This window comes from Melanaphis sacchari, unplaced genomic scaffold (genome assembly GCF_002803265.2).
Source record: "Melanaphis sacchari strain LSU unplaced genomic scaffold, SCAv2.0 Contig32_pilon_pilon, whole genome shotgun sequence".
Lineage (NCBI taxonomy): Eukaryota > Metazoa > Arthropoda > Insecta > Hemiptera > Aphididae > Melanaphis > Melanaphis sacchari.
Genome location: NW_020271199.1, coordinates 3,754,472 through 3,777,209, shown reverse-complemented (window position 1 = coordinate 3,777,209; position 22,738 = coordinate 3,754,472). Strand labels below are relative to the sequence as shown.

At 26.7% G+C, this 22,738-nt stretch overlaps 1 protein-coding gene across 1 annotated transcript; it reads right to left on the bottom strand.

Annotated features, from left to right (window-relative positions):
* Positions 1-4,372: 4,372 nt before the first annotated feature.
* On the bottom strand, positions 4,373-18,283 carry LOC112596568 (homeobox protein unplugged). Its single transcript, XM_025342324.1, is given in 6 exon segments — positions 4,373-5,438; positions 10,296-10,501; positions 13,306-13,595; positions 13,597-13,784; positions 13,787-14,125; positions 18,142-18,283. Coding segments are annotated over 5 exon segments (1,308 nt in total). The 5' UTR covers positions 14,081-14,125; positions 18,142-18,283; the 3' UTR covers positions 4,373-5,108.
* Between the last annotated feature and the right edge of the window lie 4,455 nt (positions 18,284-22,738).

Below are 22,738 nucleotides of genomic sequence, written 5' to 3'. Positions count from 1 at the left end.
AAGATAATACCTATGTTGAACTAATTTTTGACAAAAACGAATCGCTTATACTATAATATAATATTATTGCATAATATATTTTGTACCGACTATATAGTTGTACTCGCAATTGACTGCACTACTCTACTGAATGCTTCTTCTTGTCTGCTTATAATTTATAAATAAATATAATACTACTACTATAATGGCTGTTACTAAGTTTTGAGTAAATATCATATAATAAAATGTACAGGTTCGAGGTATAAATAACTTAATAATTTAGAATAATTAGTTTAAATGTCTTAACAATTTATATAGTGTATTGTAAACAATGATTTGTGTGATGAAAAGTTTCTAATCCTTACGAATAATATTTTTCGAGTATTACAATACGATAAGTAAATTAATTTTTTATTTTTAATGAAGTCAATTTAATCAAAATTAGAACTTAGAATAAGTGGAAAAATAATTGAGTGTGATATATCTAAAAATTATATATAATATATAATATATATATATATATATATATATATAAGTCACTGCAGTAAGAACAATTTATGAGGAATTTCGTATTACATTTTTAAGCTTTAGATAATAATTGAACCTATTGTATACATAACAGTGTTATGGGCTACGAGATATGTTAATAAATATAAGTATATTATAATATAATAATATGTAATATTGCTAGAAGTATTAGCAATAGTAATATAGATATATATAATATGTGGCCTAATGTAATAATATAATATATTATATGTCTATAATATATACGAGATAGTAGATTCATATTTCTATGAATCTTGTTTTAAAAACATCATAATAAACATATCAAAATAGCGGTCGTGTGCCGAGGTCGATAATAAATATATTATTGCATGTCCACGAATTGATCAATTGGGAACAGAAGACATCCTGGAAATTGTTGTTATCGATAAAACAAGTGTGAAAACAATTCCAAGAATTAATACTAATTGAAAGGTAATCGACTACAAAAACAAGAGACTCCTTCGTATATAAGGGAGTTCAGAGACCAACGAGGGCAGATGTACCAGAGCCACGAAGACCTGAGCAACTTCACAACACTCAGCCACTTTTTGTATTAGTTACATGAACTTTATTTATACATAATAAAACATTATTGTTCTTAAGAGTTGTAAATTTCATTTAAATAACACCCTGGATCTGGATCTGATATTGGCACGTAACAACAGTCATAACACTGATTCCTATGTTGAATAACATAATATTATACAATATACATAAATAACATATAACATTTTTATTATTTTTGTTATTATATACTTGTGTTTATACTGTTAATACTTTAATGTAATTTATCGTTTTAATATAACCGAGTTTATTGGTTTATATCGGTAAATATATTATACAGTCTTATAATTTACATTTATAGCCGGCAGGTACGTAAATAATATATATAGGTATACACCTTTACATAACAAATATATATATTAGGGTTGTAGGTATTTTAATTTTTAATTACTACCTACTATAGTAGTTAAATACATTTATCTGAAATTAATAATACATGCGTTATAATAGCTGTAGATCGTGTCACAAAAATATTAAGTACAACAGTGACGCAGTGTGGGTGTGTCTTGTACGTGTCAATTGTATATACTATATAAATACATAAACATATTACATACTATAATATATACATACTTATATATCTATATATGATATATGTGTAGATGTATGTGTGTGTAAGTACGTATGGTTTGATTTTGTACTAAATCGAGACTAATAACCAAACCTAAGTGCATTTGAAAATGACACAACGGGGAATTCGAAGAAAAGTAATTTTGGATAACTAATGGGTCCAAATAATGTCGTTAATTCATTGTGTGTTATATATCGTTTGGTTCCAGCGAGAGGCGTGGCCGGTACATCCTCTCCCGAATGGCCAAAAGCCATTAAACTTTAACGCTTCAAAACCAACAATGAAATCCCATTGCCTGCAGTTTCAAAAGAACGTACACGCGCACATTTATATGTATAAATATGCGTTTCGAACATTTCAAAAAATATAAAACTACATAGTATTATTATTATTATTATACACGAAATAATATAATATATTATTTTATTATATACATGATACAATTATTGTAATAATACGTGTGCATTTCCAAGTTTTCCATTTAACAGAATATTATTGTTATTATTAGGGTTGGGTTAGGACGTTTGTACACTTAAAAATACTTGAACATACACGATGCACACTTTTATGCTAAAAATAGCAACATTTCATTTAGAATATCGAATAATCTATTTCAAAATAATTATTATGTTTAATTTAATAGTAATTAAACTATTCACTAATACAGGAAAATGTTGAGCATTGTATTTATTTTAGAAAAAGTAAGCTTTTATACCAATTATACCATTGGAAAACTAATGTGATTATTATTTAAAATTATATCTACGTTTACAATAAGTATAAATTACTTTACGAGTAAAAACTTCAGAAATTAAATCATTATTGTATATGTATTACAGACTAGTAACTACCAATAACTAATAGCTATGCATAAGTATATAACCAAGTATACATTTTTAAGTAAAATATATTTTAGATCAAATTTGTAAGATTATTGTATATTAAAATAATTACTTGTAAGTTGTAACTATTACGTTAAAATTATAAATTAGTAAATAAGCTATGCTTTGTAGTTTTACAGTATAGTTATAATTATGTTTATTTTTGATTTTCTTAGTTTTTTTATTGCATTTTATAATTGTATTCGTTAATTATTTACTAGAATATAATATGATTAATTCTGACCAAATAACGAATAATTTTTAGAAAGTTTTATTATGAGTTTATTAGTTGAATAGTATTAATAGAGTTAAATGAAAAAATTAAATGGGTATCTTTTATTAAAAATGTAATATACAGTATATACCTATACCTATTTTTGTTTTATCATGTGGTTGTGCAGATTACAGAACAAGTTCCGTAATATTACATCTTCGTATCCATTTTATTAAAAGTTATCTATGATCGCATAATCCATATTGTGTAATCATGTGATGCATACAAATTTATCAAGTCCTATTTCATAAAATGTACATCCATTTTACGCAACGGATATCAGAACGTCAACATTTTTTGACATATTATGTCTACACTCAGCTTAAACTCAATTAAAATAAATTGTAACTTAGTCTAAAATGTTATTTTCATTAATGAATTATATATAACAATCGAAATAAATAAATTCGAGTTCTTCGTAACTGTATCACGTACTTACCTATGTATTGAAACACGTTTGGAGTTAATATAGTTTAATTGCAAATTATAGAATAAAAATTTTTATTCTTTTCCTCCTCCAAGTTCATCAACCATGCTTATGTTTACAGTTTTTTATGTTATACTGTCATACCGTAGGAATACACTTGCTTGTATCCAATATACGACTAGAATAGACCACTAGTAACATTATAATATTTAACAATCCTCTTAAACCCAACAAGATTTGAACAATATTATGTAGTACACCATTGACGTATAAATCAATTTGTAGAATGCACTTGGTTAATTTCATTATAGTTTAGTTTCCATATTTTTTATTTTATTTTTAAGTTCATATAAATTATTAATTTTGTACAGTATTTTTATATAGTATATTACAAACTTAGATAATGCACAAGTACCGCAATTCTTTCTACAGTATGCATGTAACATGTGACGATTATAATTTATATTATATATTTTATAATGTCTATACACAAAACTATATAATATAATAGTTAATATGAAATATTAAAATCTATTTGATTTATTTATAGAAGATACTTAAGAATAAAAATAATATAATCAATTATTACCTAAATGATAAATATTTACAATGCATATTTAAAATTCAAACGTATACATACATATAATGTGTTTATCGCTTGACATTATTTTATTAAAAAAAAAAGAGAGAACAGGATTATAAAAATATTTGTATACTTCCAACATAATACGTATTTTGTATAATATATGAGAATAGGTACTAGGCACGTTTTCTAGTAGAGTGTATTGAATACAACCGTTCAATATATTTTTCATTTTTACATTTGTCTACCATGTTCTAAACTAATCAGTAATCACCAATATACTATTTGTATGTTTTTGATGATAATTGATAAATCTCATCAAAAAAAATTATCTGTTCTATTTGTAAAAATGTATACCTACCTAAATTTAAAGTATAAGAACTTGTATTTGTAGTATTTTTATAAATAAAAATCACAATGTTAATAACTAATAAGCTACATAGTTACGTATATAAAATACAGTTAACTTAATTTGATAGTTATTATTATACAGTACAAATTTCAATATTCTATTATATATTTAGTATTTAAATTTCATATCTAGTCTATCCGGAGATTCAAACTTTCGAAGTGATGACAATATTATGATATAAATTAAATTCGTTGAGCTCAAACTCTTTGGTATTTTTAATAATGTAGAAATTCTTTGTACGAAGAGTTCAAGACTAATAGTTCTTTATTCAAAAAAAACTGTGCTTCAGTCATTCCTGTATAGAACTAATAGGACCAATGTACACGTTGTGAGGAAACAAAAACTTATTTCAAAATTTATTTTTATCGGAGTATACACGTCGTAACATTTAACTTTTGATATTAGCTAGAATACTATAACCATAAAATGAGTAATGCAATTACCTATACTACTATACGAGTGCGGAGTGTTTGTGTGTTAACTGTTAAAATCTCTATTCATAAGAATTGTAAATTTCTTGTTAACTATTATAAAAATATGTACACAAATTGAAAATAGCAAGGTAGGTAGATTATAAATGTCTACTTACAATATTTCTTAAATTATATAGTATGCCTAAATTTGGAAAAAGCATCAAGCTCTAACCTATTTTAAACTCGTCTCAAATAACACTGCCCAAAATAACTTATAACAACATTATATGTATAGGTAGGTGTATGTTCTTATGTCGAGATTTGAATTTATTATTAATATTTTGTGTTTTTTTTTTCCGAAGTTTGCGCTTTTTCATAATCTATAACTTATTTTTTACACGCAGTTTAATATATTTGTACAAAGGTCGATCTCGATGGCTACGGTCCGGATCTGACTACAGAATGGCGGACGTGTACAACTGCAGTCGACTTTTGATTTTGAATTCCGCGTCACTGTCGCGCCGGAGATGCGCAAAGCCTGATGCACATTTCTCCAGCTGTTGGTGTCGGCTCCGCACTACGAACCGATTGACGTGTACCGGTATAGGCACGACAATTTTTCCCGCTCCGCCGCCGACCACGCCGTTTGGACATTTCGAGCGGCCACGCATCGCGTTCACGTTGGCATTGCTCTTTTGGCCATCGTTTCCGCATGCATTTCCGGATAACAAGTTAGCCTTGACCCGTTTCCACTTCGCTCGTCGGTTTTGAAACCATATCTTCACCTGTAGGTGTAAAGAAAGAGAAAAAAGTATCAATTATGAACGAGCAATTACATTATAAATTTAACAGTGGAACATTGTCGTCGAAGACATATCTTAACCTATGCATACACCGTAAAAATGTATATTTTATAAGGTTTAGAACCACTTGCTAAATTTTACCAGTTACCGCCTAAATATTGCACATCTATCCTACGATTATAGCTCTATCAGCGATATATTTAGATTTAAATCGTTATCTCTAATTTGTCGTTTTATTAACGAACTAATTGAGGGTGTTATTGATGTACCTCGTTTGTTAGAATGACTCGTTATTCGTGTTCCTGAGATTGCCAGGTTTAAGAAGTTATCCTACCTACTAATAAATCAAATTAACTTTTTAAAATGTTTTTTTCAAAAGCCGTGTGGTGTTAATTTTAATAAATAAAAAATTAAAAAATAAATATTTTTCATTTTTTGAAAATTAAATGATATTCATTTTGAAACATTTACATCAAAAGTACGCACTACACTCACCTGAGTTGGTTCCGGCTTACAAATGAACAACATATCAAATATTTTATGTTCAACAGTTCCGATTTTGTGTAATAATCTTTAATTATAGAAGATTCCTATTGACTAAAACCTATAGAGGGAATAGAACATTATCTGTGCTTTATCGTGAAATGGAATTTTTATTTAAAGCTAGTTATAAGCTTATTTATAAAATATTAGAATTTAAAATTTTCATAATTCGATTAAAAGTTAAAGTATTGTAAAAAAAATTATGAAAAAAATAAGGATAATTTTCTTACCTTTAAGTTTGATAATAAGTCAATTTATTTAATTATTAAAAGTTACCACTCAAAATTGGAACTCCTGAACCCAAATTTGATATATATCGTACGTTTGTAAACCGAAACAACACTTATGGGTATGCCGTTCTTAAAAAAAAAAAAAAAATTAAGAATCTGAAATAGATAAACAAAATAATATAAATTAACGACAGGGAAATTGTCTGGATTCAAAACTGCTCATGAGTAAAAAAGTAATTAAGTTGTCTGCCTAATCATTTTTCTATGTTTTGTATTTGTTTAATCAACAAGTCCTTAAATAACAAGAAAAAAAGGCAAATTAATGAAAAATAAAAACCACTATAATATAATAAATTAGATACTGATATACATAATATAAGTTTTTGATTAACTTTAAATTGAATAGCTGTATAAAATATATCTACATATAAGTGATGAAGATTATTAAAACTGTACAATAAAATTAGGTTAAAAAATAATTTAATGTAATGATATACATAAGTACAATATTATGCAATCTATTTATAGGTAAAACAACCGTCTCTTAAAATTGTCGAGGCACTTTTATGAGATATTGAATTTATAAAACGTTTATGTTGTTTCCTGACAATCATAATATTAAAAAGCGGATGTCCTCTGATTATGCTAATTCCACCGCACGACATACATTACCACTCAAAGGAGGGTGCAGATCGTATAGTAGTTGTCTGAAGGGTAAACTTTTATTCATTTTAATACCGGGTATTCTACGAGTATTTTATTTATACAATTGTAATAGCAGCTATACAAACGATATAGTATTATTCAGTTTTTATAAATTCTCGTGTTGTGAAAAGTTTAAACATCCTGTAAGGCTGTAAGTCATATATATTGATATGGTTTTGTGAAAGAAAAATAGTTAGTATTTCGAACGTAAAAAAAGCAAATTTATTAGAAGGCGTGATTTTCTAATGTACTCCAAGAAATAATATCACGTACTTCATGTCATATTTCGGCGAATCAAAATTCAGTAGTTATATATACGTTCTTAATGATAATGCGATATAAAATAAAATATATTAGAGAAACATGAGATGCGTTTTTACTATTTTTATTTTACTTACTTATACGTGTTGTATGTACGATAAATGACTGCATGTATACAATATTAGTTACTGAACTAAAAAATTTAGAATCTAAAATACTAAATAATATCTAAAAGAGAAAAAATATTTATATGATTACAGAATTAAGGTATACTACTTAATGTTTATAAATAAGTAAGCCTACGCAATAGATAATAATGGATTATTAAGCTAATTGAATTAAATATAAATATAGTATTTATTACAATAAAGAAGAGAATTCTTATAAACGTAAACACAATCATTATCTCAAAAAGACTTATCATTTTTTAATTAATTTGAAGTTTTTATAAAACAAAATTTTAGGTAATACTGACAATAATAAATAATACTTTTAAATTACAACAAAACAGCAAAACTCATTAGTTTTTGTTTAAATATATGATTTTTTTTTTTTTAATTTGAACTTGAAATGTTTAAAAAAAAATATGCATTGTGTCTTCAAAATTTTTATTGTACTGTAAGTTAAATTTATGAAGAACCGTGTACAAAATTGTCAAGCCTCATAGCCCATAGGTATTAAAGTTAAAAATTAAATGTATTTTTACTAAAAAATAATTTGTTATTTTACGTGATTTTGACGACTTTTGTCAAAATTTGTAATTCAAATACTTATGAAAAAAATATTGTTCTATGTATTTTTAACGTATTCTAATTGTTAGATAAATTGCGATTGTATTACATAATTTTCAAGCTGTTAGGTCGAGCGTAAAAACAACTTTATTAATATTTATAGGAAAAATAATAAATAAATTAAAAAAAGGCGAAAGATTTTTTCGTTTTGAAAGGGAACCGGAGTTCTTGTCTTATGACAAGAGAGGACCCCCCCAACTGTACTTCCTGTGGTGTCCAACTCACCATCAAGCACATCTTCACAGAATGCAGAAATAACCAACAAGAACGTATGGAAACCCTTGGAGCAACCCACTTACACGAAATCCTCAGCCCGGAACCAACCGCAACTCAAAAATTATTTATTTTTCTAAAAAAATCTACCTTATTCAAAGAAATATAACCTGTATATTGTAAAAATGTATGTAAATATGTAGCTATGTAATTTATTTTAGTCACTGTCTGACCAATGGCCATAGCTGCCGCGGTCTTTTGTTCTTCTAATAAAAAAAAAAAAAAAAAAAATAAATTAAAAAGATTCAAATGTTTGTAAAAAGCTAAAATTCAGTCTAAATATTTTGGAAGTTTAATTGTATTTAGAAAATGATTATTGAATTAATAGTGAAATATTTTAAGTTTTTGCGATTAATTTCAACTTATCGAAAATCCCGTATTCTTTTAAACGTGAAATAGCTTATTACAATAGCCAATAGTCAATATGTAAACTGAATACTGAATACTTCTCTCTTTAGTATCTTATTTATAAATAGGCGATGATGATAATTAATAGTTAGAAATAAATTATGTAATATGTATAGTATGTATCATTAAACAAATAATGAAAATTATGCGTTTTCTGTCAACATCAAATTCCATGTGCTCTAGCTTATAAGAAATTTTTTAATAAATATAAAATTAAAAAAATATATGTGTTATAACATAAATCTTAAATATTTCCGACTTAATTGTACAAATGCTTTAATTAGAAGTTTGTTTATGCATCAAATTAACAAATTATTTTCAAAATTCTTAAAGAATAGTATCTACCTACTCAGTGCATGCTGTAACTTTTATACACTATACAGACACAGTATATAATAGAATACATCATTTATAGGTATGCAATATTTAATTTATGAAAATAGCCTTATGTATTTTTTAATAATGTTTAGAATTTAATTATCATTAAGGTCTGTTATATTGAGGTTTTCACTGTTTGAAATTTGAAATATACGCGTTTGCATATACCTACATCACGTTTCCAACAGCTGTGATATAACATATAGTTGGTTTATTGTTCATTATTTAATATAATGAAAACTCGATTAGTTGTCAGTAGAGTTTTTAATGTAGTAATGGTTGAAGATTTTAAGACAATAAAGAAAAAATACGTATATGTAGTAAATGTGTGATTTTACTAAGAAACAAAATTAGGAGCAGTCATAAGATTAACGACCAGAAATATATATAAGAGGCGTTTTAGTTAGTTGATTAGAGTCAGATTAAAGGGCTTTAATGGAGCACTTTAGTTGCTTAGATTTATTTTTATTGTAGTATCCTTAAAAGCTATTTTATTTTTAAACAAATAAATAGTAATTTATACGTAGGTTTCTCAACATCTTTATTTTACATTTTTCGAACAACTTTTGCATTGGTTAAAGTTAAAAGTATATGATGTCATTAATTGTACCTATTTTTTTTAGAATAATAATATATGAAATAGTTTTAAAATTACTTATACACTTATTAAAACGATAACGTTTAATATTTTAAATTACAAATACATTTGTAATTATGTTTATTTAGATTAGATATTGATCATTCTTTTTTTTTATTTTCTTTTTTTTTTACAATTATTATTAAATACAATCTGTAATTATTATTTTACAATAAGCATATGCGACGGAGATAATAAATAACATGGCTTGAGAGACAGGAGATAAGAAACCACTCATTGGAGGTACTTAAAGGATTAGACATTTTAAATTTTTTATTTGTCTATAGTAAGTTATAAAAAGTTAAACCCTATTTATATATTATGTCACAAAGATTAAATTGTGACGTATGTCTTATCTGATTGTTTTCAAATTCAAAACTGATTTACGAGATGAATATATTTATCTGTAAATTGTTATACGTATGTACCTGCCTACTAACTTATTTTATTTATTCGTATGGTATACAGTTTAGTTTCTTAATAATTCGTCATTACATAATATCACATATAATATGCATGTCTAATGTTCATTCACACAATATATACTACCTATGTGTTAATTTGTATAACATTATCATCATTTATAATATCAATATTACATAAATATTATTACCTGAACTTCACTTAGCTTTAATGAGTTTGCAATTTCAGATCTTTCAGTTAGGCTTAGGTATTTTTTAGCTTGGAATTCCCGCTCCAATTCTAAAAGTTGACCACTCGTGAATGCTGTTCTTCTTCGACGAGACTTGTTTTCATTTGAAGACTGTGCCATTGAATTTTGTTTTGTTTGTAGAATTCCATTATCATTTAGGCATTTTCCTGGAAATATTTAAAAAAATAATTATTAAAACTGTATGTTTGTTATTTATATATATATTTATTTCATTGTGTAATAGTGTATAGATAACATGGTTGGAATTTTGGACACGAGGATGTAGTTATTTTTACTCCAAAAATAATCTGGAGATACAAAATTATAATTCCCACACTCGCGTAATTTATAAAAATGTTAATACGATTTTGTGTTACAATAATAATAAATTTGAAAGCGATAAATTAAATATTAGGTTCATTAAATTAAACCATGCAGAAATCGTTAAAAACCGTGTTTTCTTTCATTTTTCAGAATTTTTTCTAGAAAAGTTCTGGAGTGATATAAACGTACAAAATTTTTGAACCTAATTAAACTTTTAAAACTATTAATAATACAGAAAAATAATCTATTTAATGGCAGATTTATATTTTTTAGATTTGATTTCAGGTTTTTGAAGGTAGTATTAGAAACTTTTTTAGAATTTTGTTTACTAAAATATGTGTTCACAGAAACAAAAAAAAATTTTAAACACAAGTAAATATTGTTGTGAAAACAATAAACATTTCTCGCTTGCATTAAAACCAAAAAACGACAAAAAAAGATCAGCCCAATCTTTATTTCTCACCTTTATAGATCCATGATTCGTTATGCCAATTAAGTTGTTAATAGATAATTTGAATAACTAATTCATTTTACCTACAACATTTTTCATGGCAACGATAACACTATATACTATAAAATAACTAATTTTGTTAAACTAAAACTCAAACACATTTTTATCTTTATTTAATAGACATTTTCTTTATTGATTTTACTATTATTTGTTTTTCATTCATAGTTTATTTATGATTTCAAATAAATAACTATAATGTGTCTATTGACTGGAAATCGGGTAAGTATCCGGTAGATTATTTTTTTCAAAGAGATAAATTTACTTTGGCATAAACAATTTGGGGTTTTAAATTTTATTTTGAAAAGTTAAATGAAATATTGATCAATTTTATTTATTTAAACCATTTTTATAAGCAAAATATAATTTAAAAAATTAAAATAATCCCAAAATTTTATATTTTATACAAGTTTTTTCAACTATAGGTTTGATGATAATGTATTTATGATTCATATATTTACTTAATCATTAAAAATACAATATATTATATATTATTATTATTATTATGTATAATTATATTGTACAATATTATTGTATTTTATTTTCTTGTTCTATAACAAACAAGGAGCTTATAATAAAAATGTATTTTTTTTTTTGTGTGTTAAGTGAATGAGAATTAATGGAATTCAAATATTTTAAACATTTTTATTTATAGTTAATAAATTTTAATAATCAGGAAAATGTTTTTCATTGTTTGATGAAATTTGATTGTTGTTAAAACTTTACATAATTTGATTGATTAATTTGTCTTTCACAGTGATTATAGATGAAATAAAAGAAGATATGTATTGAACTTGCTTAATGAATCAAAAATGTATATATGACTTTCAATTTATGAAAATCTTTCAGCATCTAAGTCACTCTCATAGTCTTGTTTGTTGTCAATAAAAATTTAGTCATTTAGTCATAAAATGGTCGATGGCTGAAAGACGGAAGTGGGTGGTAAATAAAATAGAGAGAGTCATAAAAATAGTCAACAATAGTTGACCATATGTGGGAATATTGCGTGACCAGGCAGTAGTCAAAAATATAATATTAGTACAATAGACATATTATTATAGAGAGCAAACTATCCGGGAAACTGAATACTCGAAAAGAAAAACATTTAATGCAAAACAATAAAATTTAGATATGTAGTTTTTAGTTTTAATGCATATTTTTCCAATTTTATAAATATTGAATAAAAATATTTTTAAAAGGTGATTTAAATTTTTTTTTAAAAATATATTTTTAAGTTATAAATACAAGAAATATTTAAAAAAATAAAAATAAAACAAAATATAATAATAATTGTATATATGTTAATATATAACATTTTTAATAACAAATATATAAGCTTTCATATATATCAACACGAAGTAAAATATAATGAATGATCGAGTATGTTATAAAATAATATTTTAATTTATAAACAAAAAAATTAGTTTATTTAGTATCATTATAATAATTTAAATAATTAAATTTATTTTAGTTATCGAGAATTTTGTGCAATAATTAGATATTTCAACCTTACATAACTTTTCAGGTATCTCAACTTTCATAAAACTGGATTATTATTCAATTCAGAATAAAAGTGTTTTTCTTTCATTAATTTTAATTCATTGGATTTAAGCCATTTAACTAAATGGTTTCATCCAAATGTTCTAATGACACACTTATTTTATGAAAATAAATTCATAAAATACGATAGTCAATATGTAAAATAAAAATAGATTATGTTTTGTTGTAAAACGAATGTTGTAAAATCGTACGTTCGTCTACCAAACATCACACATTCAAAAAACGTATAATTTTTTCTCAAAAAATACTTGATTGGACATTTTATTTGCCAAGAATTTTTCAAACTTTTGCTTAAACAGTATCTATAAGCTCACACTAAAGGTATACGCATAGCAAGAACGTTTTATACTATACAGTCTATAAACCAATATACGGGCAATACGTCACGGATGAAACGCGACGGAAAACACCGTTAGAAGTTTTTGCAAACATTAAAGTTTACCTATTAAATATGTTGAAATGTAATATAATAACACGAGAACCACTAACCAAATTTTAACGAGTAGTTTATCCAGGTATGGATATAATCGGTATAAATCATAATAGGCTAATAGCCAATAACTAAGATTACAAACTCACCGAACCGCGAGTCGTCGTCGACATCGTCTTCGTTGTCCTCGTCGTCGTCAATGTCCCGGCCATTGTCTCTCGCGCAGCCGCCGCCGTTGTCATCGTCTTCGTCATCGTCATCGTTATCGTCGTCGTCGTCGTCGTCGTCATAGCCTCCGCCGCCATCGTTGCCTCCATCGGCGACGGCCGACGTGCTGCAGGCGTTTGACGATTCGCGATTTCCGGCGTTTCCCGAGTCCGCGTCGTTTTCGGTGGCGGCGGCGTTGCATCCGAAAGCGGCGGCGGCGGAACGTCCGCTGGACGTCGCGTACATTGCCGCCGTGGTAATCGTGGTAACACAACGGCGGCGGCTGTGGCGGCGGCGCCCCGGCGCGCGACCGCGTCGCCTCATGGCCACAGTGACGCGGGTCCGATGACTTGCCGACGGCGGCCGCGGCGGGCGCGGCTGACTGCAGCCGTAACACGTTCAAATAATCAAAGTTCAACATCGCGACGACGGTTCTAACGCTGACCGTTGCTGCAGCTGCATCGCGGCCGCGTCCGCGTAATACGGCGCCGGCGGAATGTTCGCGTCGGCCACGGGCGGAGACGTCTCACCGCCGCCGCCGCCGCTGCCGCTGCCGATCAAAGATTCGATGGAGAACGATTGGAATGCCGTTTGGTACTTGCGACTCATTTCAGCCGCAGACTCGCTGCAGCCTGCGTCCGACAGAGGCCCGGCCGACGACGACGACGGTTGCACTGCCGCACGCGCACCAACACTGCGTTTGTCAGCCGTTGTCATGTCGGGCGGGTGGTCTTCTGCACAACTTATGATGGTTTAGCCCACCTTGAACGATATATTATTATTATTATTATCATCATTATTATTATTATTATTTATAAACGTAGCTGGTGTACGATAGGTACCGTGCGGGGAAAACTTCAATAACACTATTGATTACTGCAAGCGTATACAAACCTATAATAGTTATAATAATATAATATAATACGTACATGCGCGTATTACTGCGTAGGTCAAATTTTTAACGCACCTCTTAATAATCGTCAGAGCCGTGGGCCGAGAAGTTAATAGTCTTCCGTTTCAACGAATTCGAAATCAGCGAAATTCGATTAAAAAAATAATACTATTCTAAGCACGGGATTTTCGACTTGAGTGTGTATAGGTAACTGTTTTTTAAATATATATTTTATCGCGTGTTTCTTGTAATATTGTTCTTATGTTTTTATACTACTTTACTAATTATTAATCACTAGGTACTATTTACTAGGTATGTCTATTATGTTTTTGAATTATAGTCAAATATGATGCAGTTTTTGCTGGAAATACCAAAAATGTTATAACATTTTAAAATGTATACTTATTTCTGAATTGTACCTACTCCATCAATCCATCATCACCGATAAGAGGATATCCCCAGTGGTGAGATGGGTCATACACCTATGTTATATTTATTTACTTATTAAAAATTGTAATTTCTTGGCCAAACCTGATACTCTTTGAGTTATGAGTTATAGGATATTTTACTACACAATTATTTTATACGTTTATCGTAGCATTCTCTTTAACTATAGCGTAAATAACGTTTGATAATATTATCATACAGTCTTGTGATATAGGTACCAAATATAATTTCTAATTTTTGTGGTTGCTAAAAAATATATAAAGTTATCAGAGTAAGGTATTTAGGAGTCATTACTGATTAGAATGTACATTTGAATAATAATGGTTATACGTTTAAAACGTTTAAAGCCAGTTATTTTTAAAATATACAAACAATATGCGCTGTACCTACACTATGTTATGTATAAATCAATTATTCAACATGGCTTAATAAAATTATGTAGATAATACAGATAATGCAATAAGATTTTTGAAAATACAACAAACTCATGTAGTAAAATTTTGTTTCAGTAAATATGATCTAAAAGGCTCTAAAAGTATTATCAGTTAGGTTACTGTATAAACAATTTTATAAATTAAATATATCATTCATTATATTAGTTTTAAACATGCTAGTATGCATGAGATTAGAAATTATATAAAAAGCTTTTGTAAAATATTTTCTAGATTACTTAGGTTCGTCCAATTTTAATGTAATCTCTTAGTATTAAAAAAAAATATATATATTTATTTTAGAATTTCAATAAAAAATCTATTTGTGTAATAAAACTTTATTATAAACTGGTTGTTAGGTGAACTTTCATTTAAAATGTTTAAAATAAGTTGTATACAATTGTATATATGTAAATAATTTCAAAATTTAAATTTAAGTACGTTTATAATTTATTTATTTGTTAAATAGTTAATGTCAACGAAGGGCAAAAATACAAATAATATAATTCTAAACAAATCATTATATAATATTTCGAAGAATAGGTACATTATAATTAATCATCTACAATACATTTAAAACATAACGTTTTAATTTTGCCTTATCATCTACAAAAAATTCAACATTCTTTAACACGTTACATAAATTTAATATTCGATATAAAGAACTGCTTAGTACAAAATTGTTAACTTGAGCTTTAATATAGAACCCGTAGAAATTATGAGTGAAATTGATGGTACGCTAAATGAAATATTTTGCAATAATTACGGACTGTTGGTGAAATCATTCAAAAGTTTGTATACGAAATATGCATCTATAAAATTATGTCTAGATTTCAATAAGGTCATATATGTATTAAAATGCCGCTCTACTTCCGAAATAAGAGAACTATCCAGATTAAATTTAAGCCTATTATACGTAGGAAATGTCTTTATACTTTTTCAATTTTATTTAGCCTATTTTTCTATAATTCCAAGCCACTGTACCAAATTTGAGCCCAGATCGGGCTAATGTGTTATCCAAAATTTTTAACAATATATATTTTTAAATTGTTTACCATTCCGTTTAATAAATCCTAAATTTCTGTAAACTTTTGAACATTTAGTGCTCATGTGTGTATTGAAAGTTAGATTAAATGATAAAAAATTCCCAGGTTTTTAATAATTTTAACCACTTCTAATTTTAGACTATTAATAAAATATTTATTATATATTTATGATTATGATAAAAAAAAAATGTGTGATATTTGTTAATGTTTACACATCAACTATTATTTACACTCTATTCAATAAACCAATATAACAACTTATTTATTCCATCACTAGCTAAGTTTCTAGGGATTCATTTTTTTTTTTTAATGCATTTTACTTTAAATATTTAAATGTAATGTATATTAATATATTATATTATTATAAAAAATTTTGAAAGAAAAAAATAAATATTTTTTCAAGTAATTTTCATTTTTATTTTGTAAGTCTATTTCATCTTATTTTTTTATAAGAAAATACAGGTATTAATATTTACATTTCTTTACATAAGAATTTAGTTAATTTATTAGTATATTTTAGCAATATACTCACCTATAATTCAAAAGTTATATTATTATATTTATTTTTCATGATTTCGTATATTTTAGAATTTTTAGTACAAATACCTCTACATTTTTACTGTAAACGGCCCTAACGCAATGGATTTCGAATTGTTGTATAGTGGACTAAATTTACATTCCTGATAATAATAAATAATATACCTACCTATAGTATAATAAGCAAAATATCATATTAATAATTTTTAATTACAAAATGTACCTATTTAAATAGAAAGTATATGGTTTATTAAAATTATATTATATATTAGAATAATAATAATAATAATAATATGACAGCACTTATCTGCGAGGTGAATATTAAGTGCATATACATCGCAGAACATTAAACAATACTTGAACGTACATACGTATACATTTTTACGTTACAAAATGTTTTTTCTAATGCTTATACCGCAACGATTGTAATGCTATTATAAAATCAACATACGACATAGCAAATTATCAACTACAGTAGATACTTTACATATGGTAAATTTCATAATGTCATATACATTATTGTTGTTATTTAAAAAGAACAATCAGATAATTTAATAGGTAGTTAAGATGTAATTAAATAATAAGTATACATACTTTGCAATGGTTAAATTAATCTTCATATCTTTTAAACTTTATGTAGATAATAAAAAATAACAATTGAATTAATTTTTCTAAACTAAATCATACTTGTTTATAGGAACTTATACGTAAAAATAGATCTCATTGTATCTGTGTACAGACTACAGTCTACAGATGTAATATAATATATTATATGGTTCTATGTAATTAATATTATTTTCTGATAACTGTTTTTATTTCTATACTACAATCGTAGACCTTATAAAATATTATAAGGTCTATAACTTTAATGATGTCCTACATAATATAGAATAGGTAAATATATCATCACTATAAAATAATAATTTATGTAGTTTTATAGTTGTCATTATAATTTGTAAAAGTAATTAAAATATTAATATAATTTAATTGATTTTAAGTAAAACTTAAAACAAATAAATCTATTTGTATAGATAAATATAAAAAAAATCTGTATTTAAATAGAGATTGATTTAAAACCCTTGTATGATTTTGATTAAAAAACAGATTGTTTTTATAAGAATCCGTGAAAATAGAATTCTATTTGACTTTAATTATTGCTTGAAATAATTACATTATATTAATATTTTGAATTAATTACTTATATATTCATAATAAAAAATAGCTTGAAGTCATATTATATCATATAACTTTAAAATAATTTTTAATAATAGATCCCTATTTAATATTTTATTTTGTATAGAAATTATAATAATGTATATATAATTTATAAAAGTGATATGAACAAAAAGGTACTTATCACATCTTTCTCTTCCTCTCTCGCTTTCTCTCTCTCTCTATGTTTGTATATTTATATATTATATGTACCTGCTGAATAGCCACGAAACTTTCGATGCGGCGAGTGAAGTCTACTGCACGGAACGATGAGCACCAGTCAAACGCACTAAGGTTAAATATTTATTATTACCAACGAATAACGATGTACACTGTTACAATGTTACAATGTGTGTATCAGACACCCGCGGAGGAGTTCGCTAACGTCACTGACATGTGCAAAAGACTTTGAGCGAATTCGCGCTAACGGGACGGCGAGCGAGCCCACGCCCACCCTGTGCGATCATGGCTCGCAGTCATTGGTCGGTTTCCATGGCCCGATATATTATGGCATACCTGTATTATTATAATTATATTAATGTAGGTGGGCCTAAGTCATACAATTTAAAATTATTATATATACTGTTTTGACGAAATCTCTGTCACGGTGACGTGATATCCAATAATATTTAATATTAATCATATATTGTATATTACCTACGTCATATTTAACAGCTATAGGTATGTCATTATAGTTTAATCGAATATAATATAATTGGTCGACAACACGATGATAAGTATATGATTTATTATAAAATATATAAATATAATACATACATGTGTTAGATTGTTACGGTAAAAGCAAGAATACCGGTAAAATTTAGGATTATAATGGGAAAATTTTAGGTTTTCCCGATTCCTGTCGTAAACGTTCGAATTTGAGATTAATTTTTACGGTTTGAGTTTTTACAAATGAGATTTGATAAATCATATAAGATAAACGATCAGTGTTAGTAAAAGTCTGAAATCTTAAACCAGTTCTATATTTTTTTCACTAGATTTATACTTGTATATAGTTACAAAATACAATATCATACATTAACTTAAGAAAAATAAATATTTAAGTGGGTATACTCAGTACTGCGTTGGTTATTTATATTATTATTACATGTTTATTACATAAGCTTAACTATTATTATTTAAATGTATTAGACATATTTTTGTAACAAAAATTATAATTTATTTGCATAGACTTGGCCATTGTAATATTTTAATTTGTTCAGTACATTTTTGGATTAGTACTTATACAGATTTATAATACACTTTTATTCCTTTCAAGTAATTTCACTCTGTTGATTCATGTTCACTAGTTAGAAAGAGTTTGTGATATTGATTGATGAATGTTTGACTAGAATTATTGCCGATTTAAAAAAAAAAATTCTTTGCATAGTATGATAAACTGATTCCGCGTGAAAAATTTGAAAATTCCCATTTTTTCCCGTAGATAAAAGTTCTCATCTACAATTTATAACACTGCAGCTAGTAATGTGCGAATATCAACTTTATTTCATTCAATTTTTGGAATTTTAATTTTGACTGTTTTTCCGATTGATAAATTTAGCGTTTGTTTGATATTGTTTTAATTTTTCTGGCGTGAATTATAGTTCAATAATAATCAATAATATTTCTTCAAATCTATTTTGATTACTATAAAGTTTCACCAAGTTTCTTACCAACTTCGACTTCTTTATCTATCTCACCTAATTAACTGTAATGTAATTTGGTTTTATAACCAATCTCTAAATATCTTTCTATTTTAGTTTAAATAGTTTATTTTTTGGAACAATTGAACTTGCTAATTCTATTTTTATTTTAATCTCAAACATTATTTCATACATGAAGAACGTTAGATTCCTAAAACCGTTATAATTATAAAACATATATTAAATATTTAAATGTAATATTTAATCATTATTCAATAATAATTTAATTTTAAATGCAATCACCGAAATCATTATTAATTAAATTAACTAACTGTATTTATTTAACTGAATCAATATTAATAATTTCTTTTTTGTATTTTAAAATACCAACTTCAATACAATAAGTATATGCACGATGCACCAGAACAAAAAGTTCCGTTATTCATAGCTTCTATAAATTTTAAAGACTGACCATTTCATCGTTTTATTTGTCTTTATTTACGTAGTCACAATAAAAATAAATCTTTTAAGATATTTGCCAAATTTTAAATGGACTTCACTGAATCAATTTAATTTTGAATTATTTAGCTGAAAACTGTGAGGTAGTTTTTAGAAGCAAATCGATTCTAGTTGGTACTTTGGGAGATTTAAAAAAAAAAAAATTCCAATCTATTAATAATCGAGAAAAATAAAAAACGCAAATTTTTACACCAAATCAGTTTTTGATGAAATTGATTTTTTTTTTTTTGTTACAATTCTAAACCAATAACCGTAAAAACTTGAAATTTTCACCAAGTGTATATATTGTTATTGTGTATTTTTGTATACATAATAGTATAATATTTCAAATATTTCAAATGTTTTTTAGGCTTTTTAAAAGCATGAGAAATTTTCAATTTTTTTTTTTTTTTGTTTATACTGGTAAAACATTTTTCACTAGGTAAAATTCGTAAAAATGTAATACAAGATTCCGCATAAGTTAATTGACTTTTAATACTACATGAAAATGTTAAAATAGTTTCGAAGAATTAAATTTCTTTACCAGTTTTCTTATTCGCTTCATAGATGAAAGTACCTACTAAGCAGAATTTATAGGAAGAGTTAATACCGCTATAGTGATAATTATACTAATGTGTACTTATTAGGTTATATGTTTTTTTAAATGTTAAATTTAAGCCTTCTTGCACAATCTAAGTTTTGCCACGAATATTTGTAATAAAGTTCTTTGTAATAGTCATTTTTGAATTTAGATTACAAGAATTACATTTTTTTAATAAATGCCAAAAATAATTTTAAATCTAAAACGAGAAGTTAAACAATTACTCATTTGAAAATCACTTAGTAGTGTTCAATAAAAAAAATTATTTTCATTGATATTCATTATACAAAGTTATCAATATTGATATCCATTTCAGAATATGAAATAAAAATATTTTATTTAAATTTACCATAACTGAGAACTATATCTATAATTTTGAAGTAATTACCCAATAATTAACTATAATCCACATATAATCTTTATCTGTATCAATTTCAAACTTATACTTCACGTACTAGTGGTAATTAATAATACAAATAACTAAGTTCTTTTAGTTTGTCTTTTATCTAACCTCTAAATATTTTAAATTTAATAGATGGTATTTAAAATAAAGTAAAAGGTTGAAAAAAGTATTTATTTTGTTCTGAAATACGTTGAATCAAGGAAATGTTGTGCTGTGCAGCAACATTAAAACAGTATAATTAGAAAAGTATTTGACGAGATTAATTAAAAATTTAATAAGGTAAGCTCACTCAGCATCCCCAACTTATTAATTATTATTATTCTTGTCACAAGTTTTACATGCAAAAGTTTTTTTTGAAAATGATAATTGTAAAAACTAAACTTAGTAGCATCTATAAATTACGATAATACAAGAACTTTTAATTTTAAATTTCTACAGAATAACAATTAACAAGTTGCATAAACACGTATTTTGTCAACGAAAAGTTAAATACAATTAGTAGTTAGTACCTCATAGGTACCATATTAGTATATTATAATAAATATACAACAGTATTACATACATTTAAATTAATTAATAATATGTTATTACCTATCTAAAAACGAATTTGACTAGTGCTTGGCACTGCCTGTCCTAATGTATATTATAATACGTAAATTATATCTTTATAATATTAATTATATGAATAATCTGTGCATAATACACATAGATGATAGATACATTAAGTATCTACCTAGGAGTATGCTACAAAATCAGTATTTCAAAATTGCAAAACCTATGATTCAAATATAACATATTAAGATATAATTAAAGCAATATTATCCACGGAACGTGCCTAATAAATTATTACAATCTGTATGTGCCTATATATATTTTTAACTACTATAAATTTAATTCAATTTTATATCTTTGCAACGTTATCAAATTCTGTTTAATGTACATACGACACATGACTTATAAGGCCCTGTACGCAGCTATGAAGTTGCGTAATTTGTACCTACCCTTCTATATACATAATATATTGTTCGAGTGCATATTCTTTTTTAGTGTGTTTCGCGATGGCAATAACCTAAGTTCCGAGCATATTCATTACTATTAAAGGAATACGATAACACAAAATATTCATACCACGACGACAGCGGTAGTGGCGCGTTTCGAATCGTTGTGATCAGGGGCGCGCTTAAGTGTTTGACGACAGTTCTTTTCGCATTTCCGCCCCTCGACTGCCCTTATCCATTCCAACCACAATCATGACTGCCTTTCCACTCCTCGTATACCCCCTCCACGGGGCCGCTGACGCAGTCGCGTGCACGCGCCTCAGCCGTCGTTCCGGAGTTTTCGCTCGGTTGCTCACGTTATATTCTCGGGGTGGTTGTCAATGCGTCAAACTATTACGCGTTTGACTCCATTAACTCGGCATTTGCATAATAAACTTGCCGCCGCCCGATGCATTTACATAAACGTTTATACATCTATACATATACACAAGTATATAATATTAGCCAAACACGTGAAATGTATCACGCATAATAATTTATAATTTTCGTTCCCAGAGCTCACAAATATCTACACAATATTATATATATATACATATAAATATTATATTCAAATGGTTATGAATATTATTATCGCGTATAATAAATTGATACCGTAACGACTTTAATT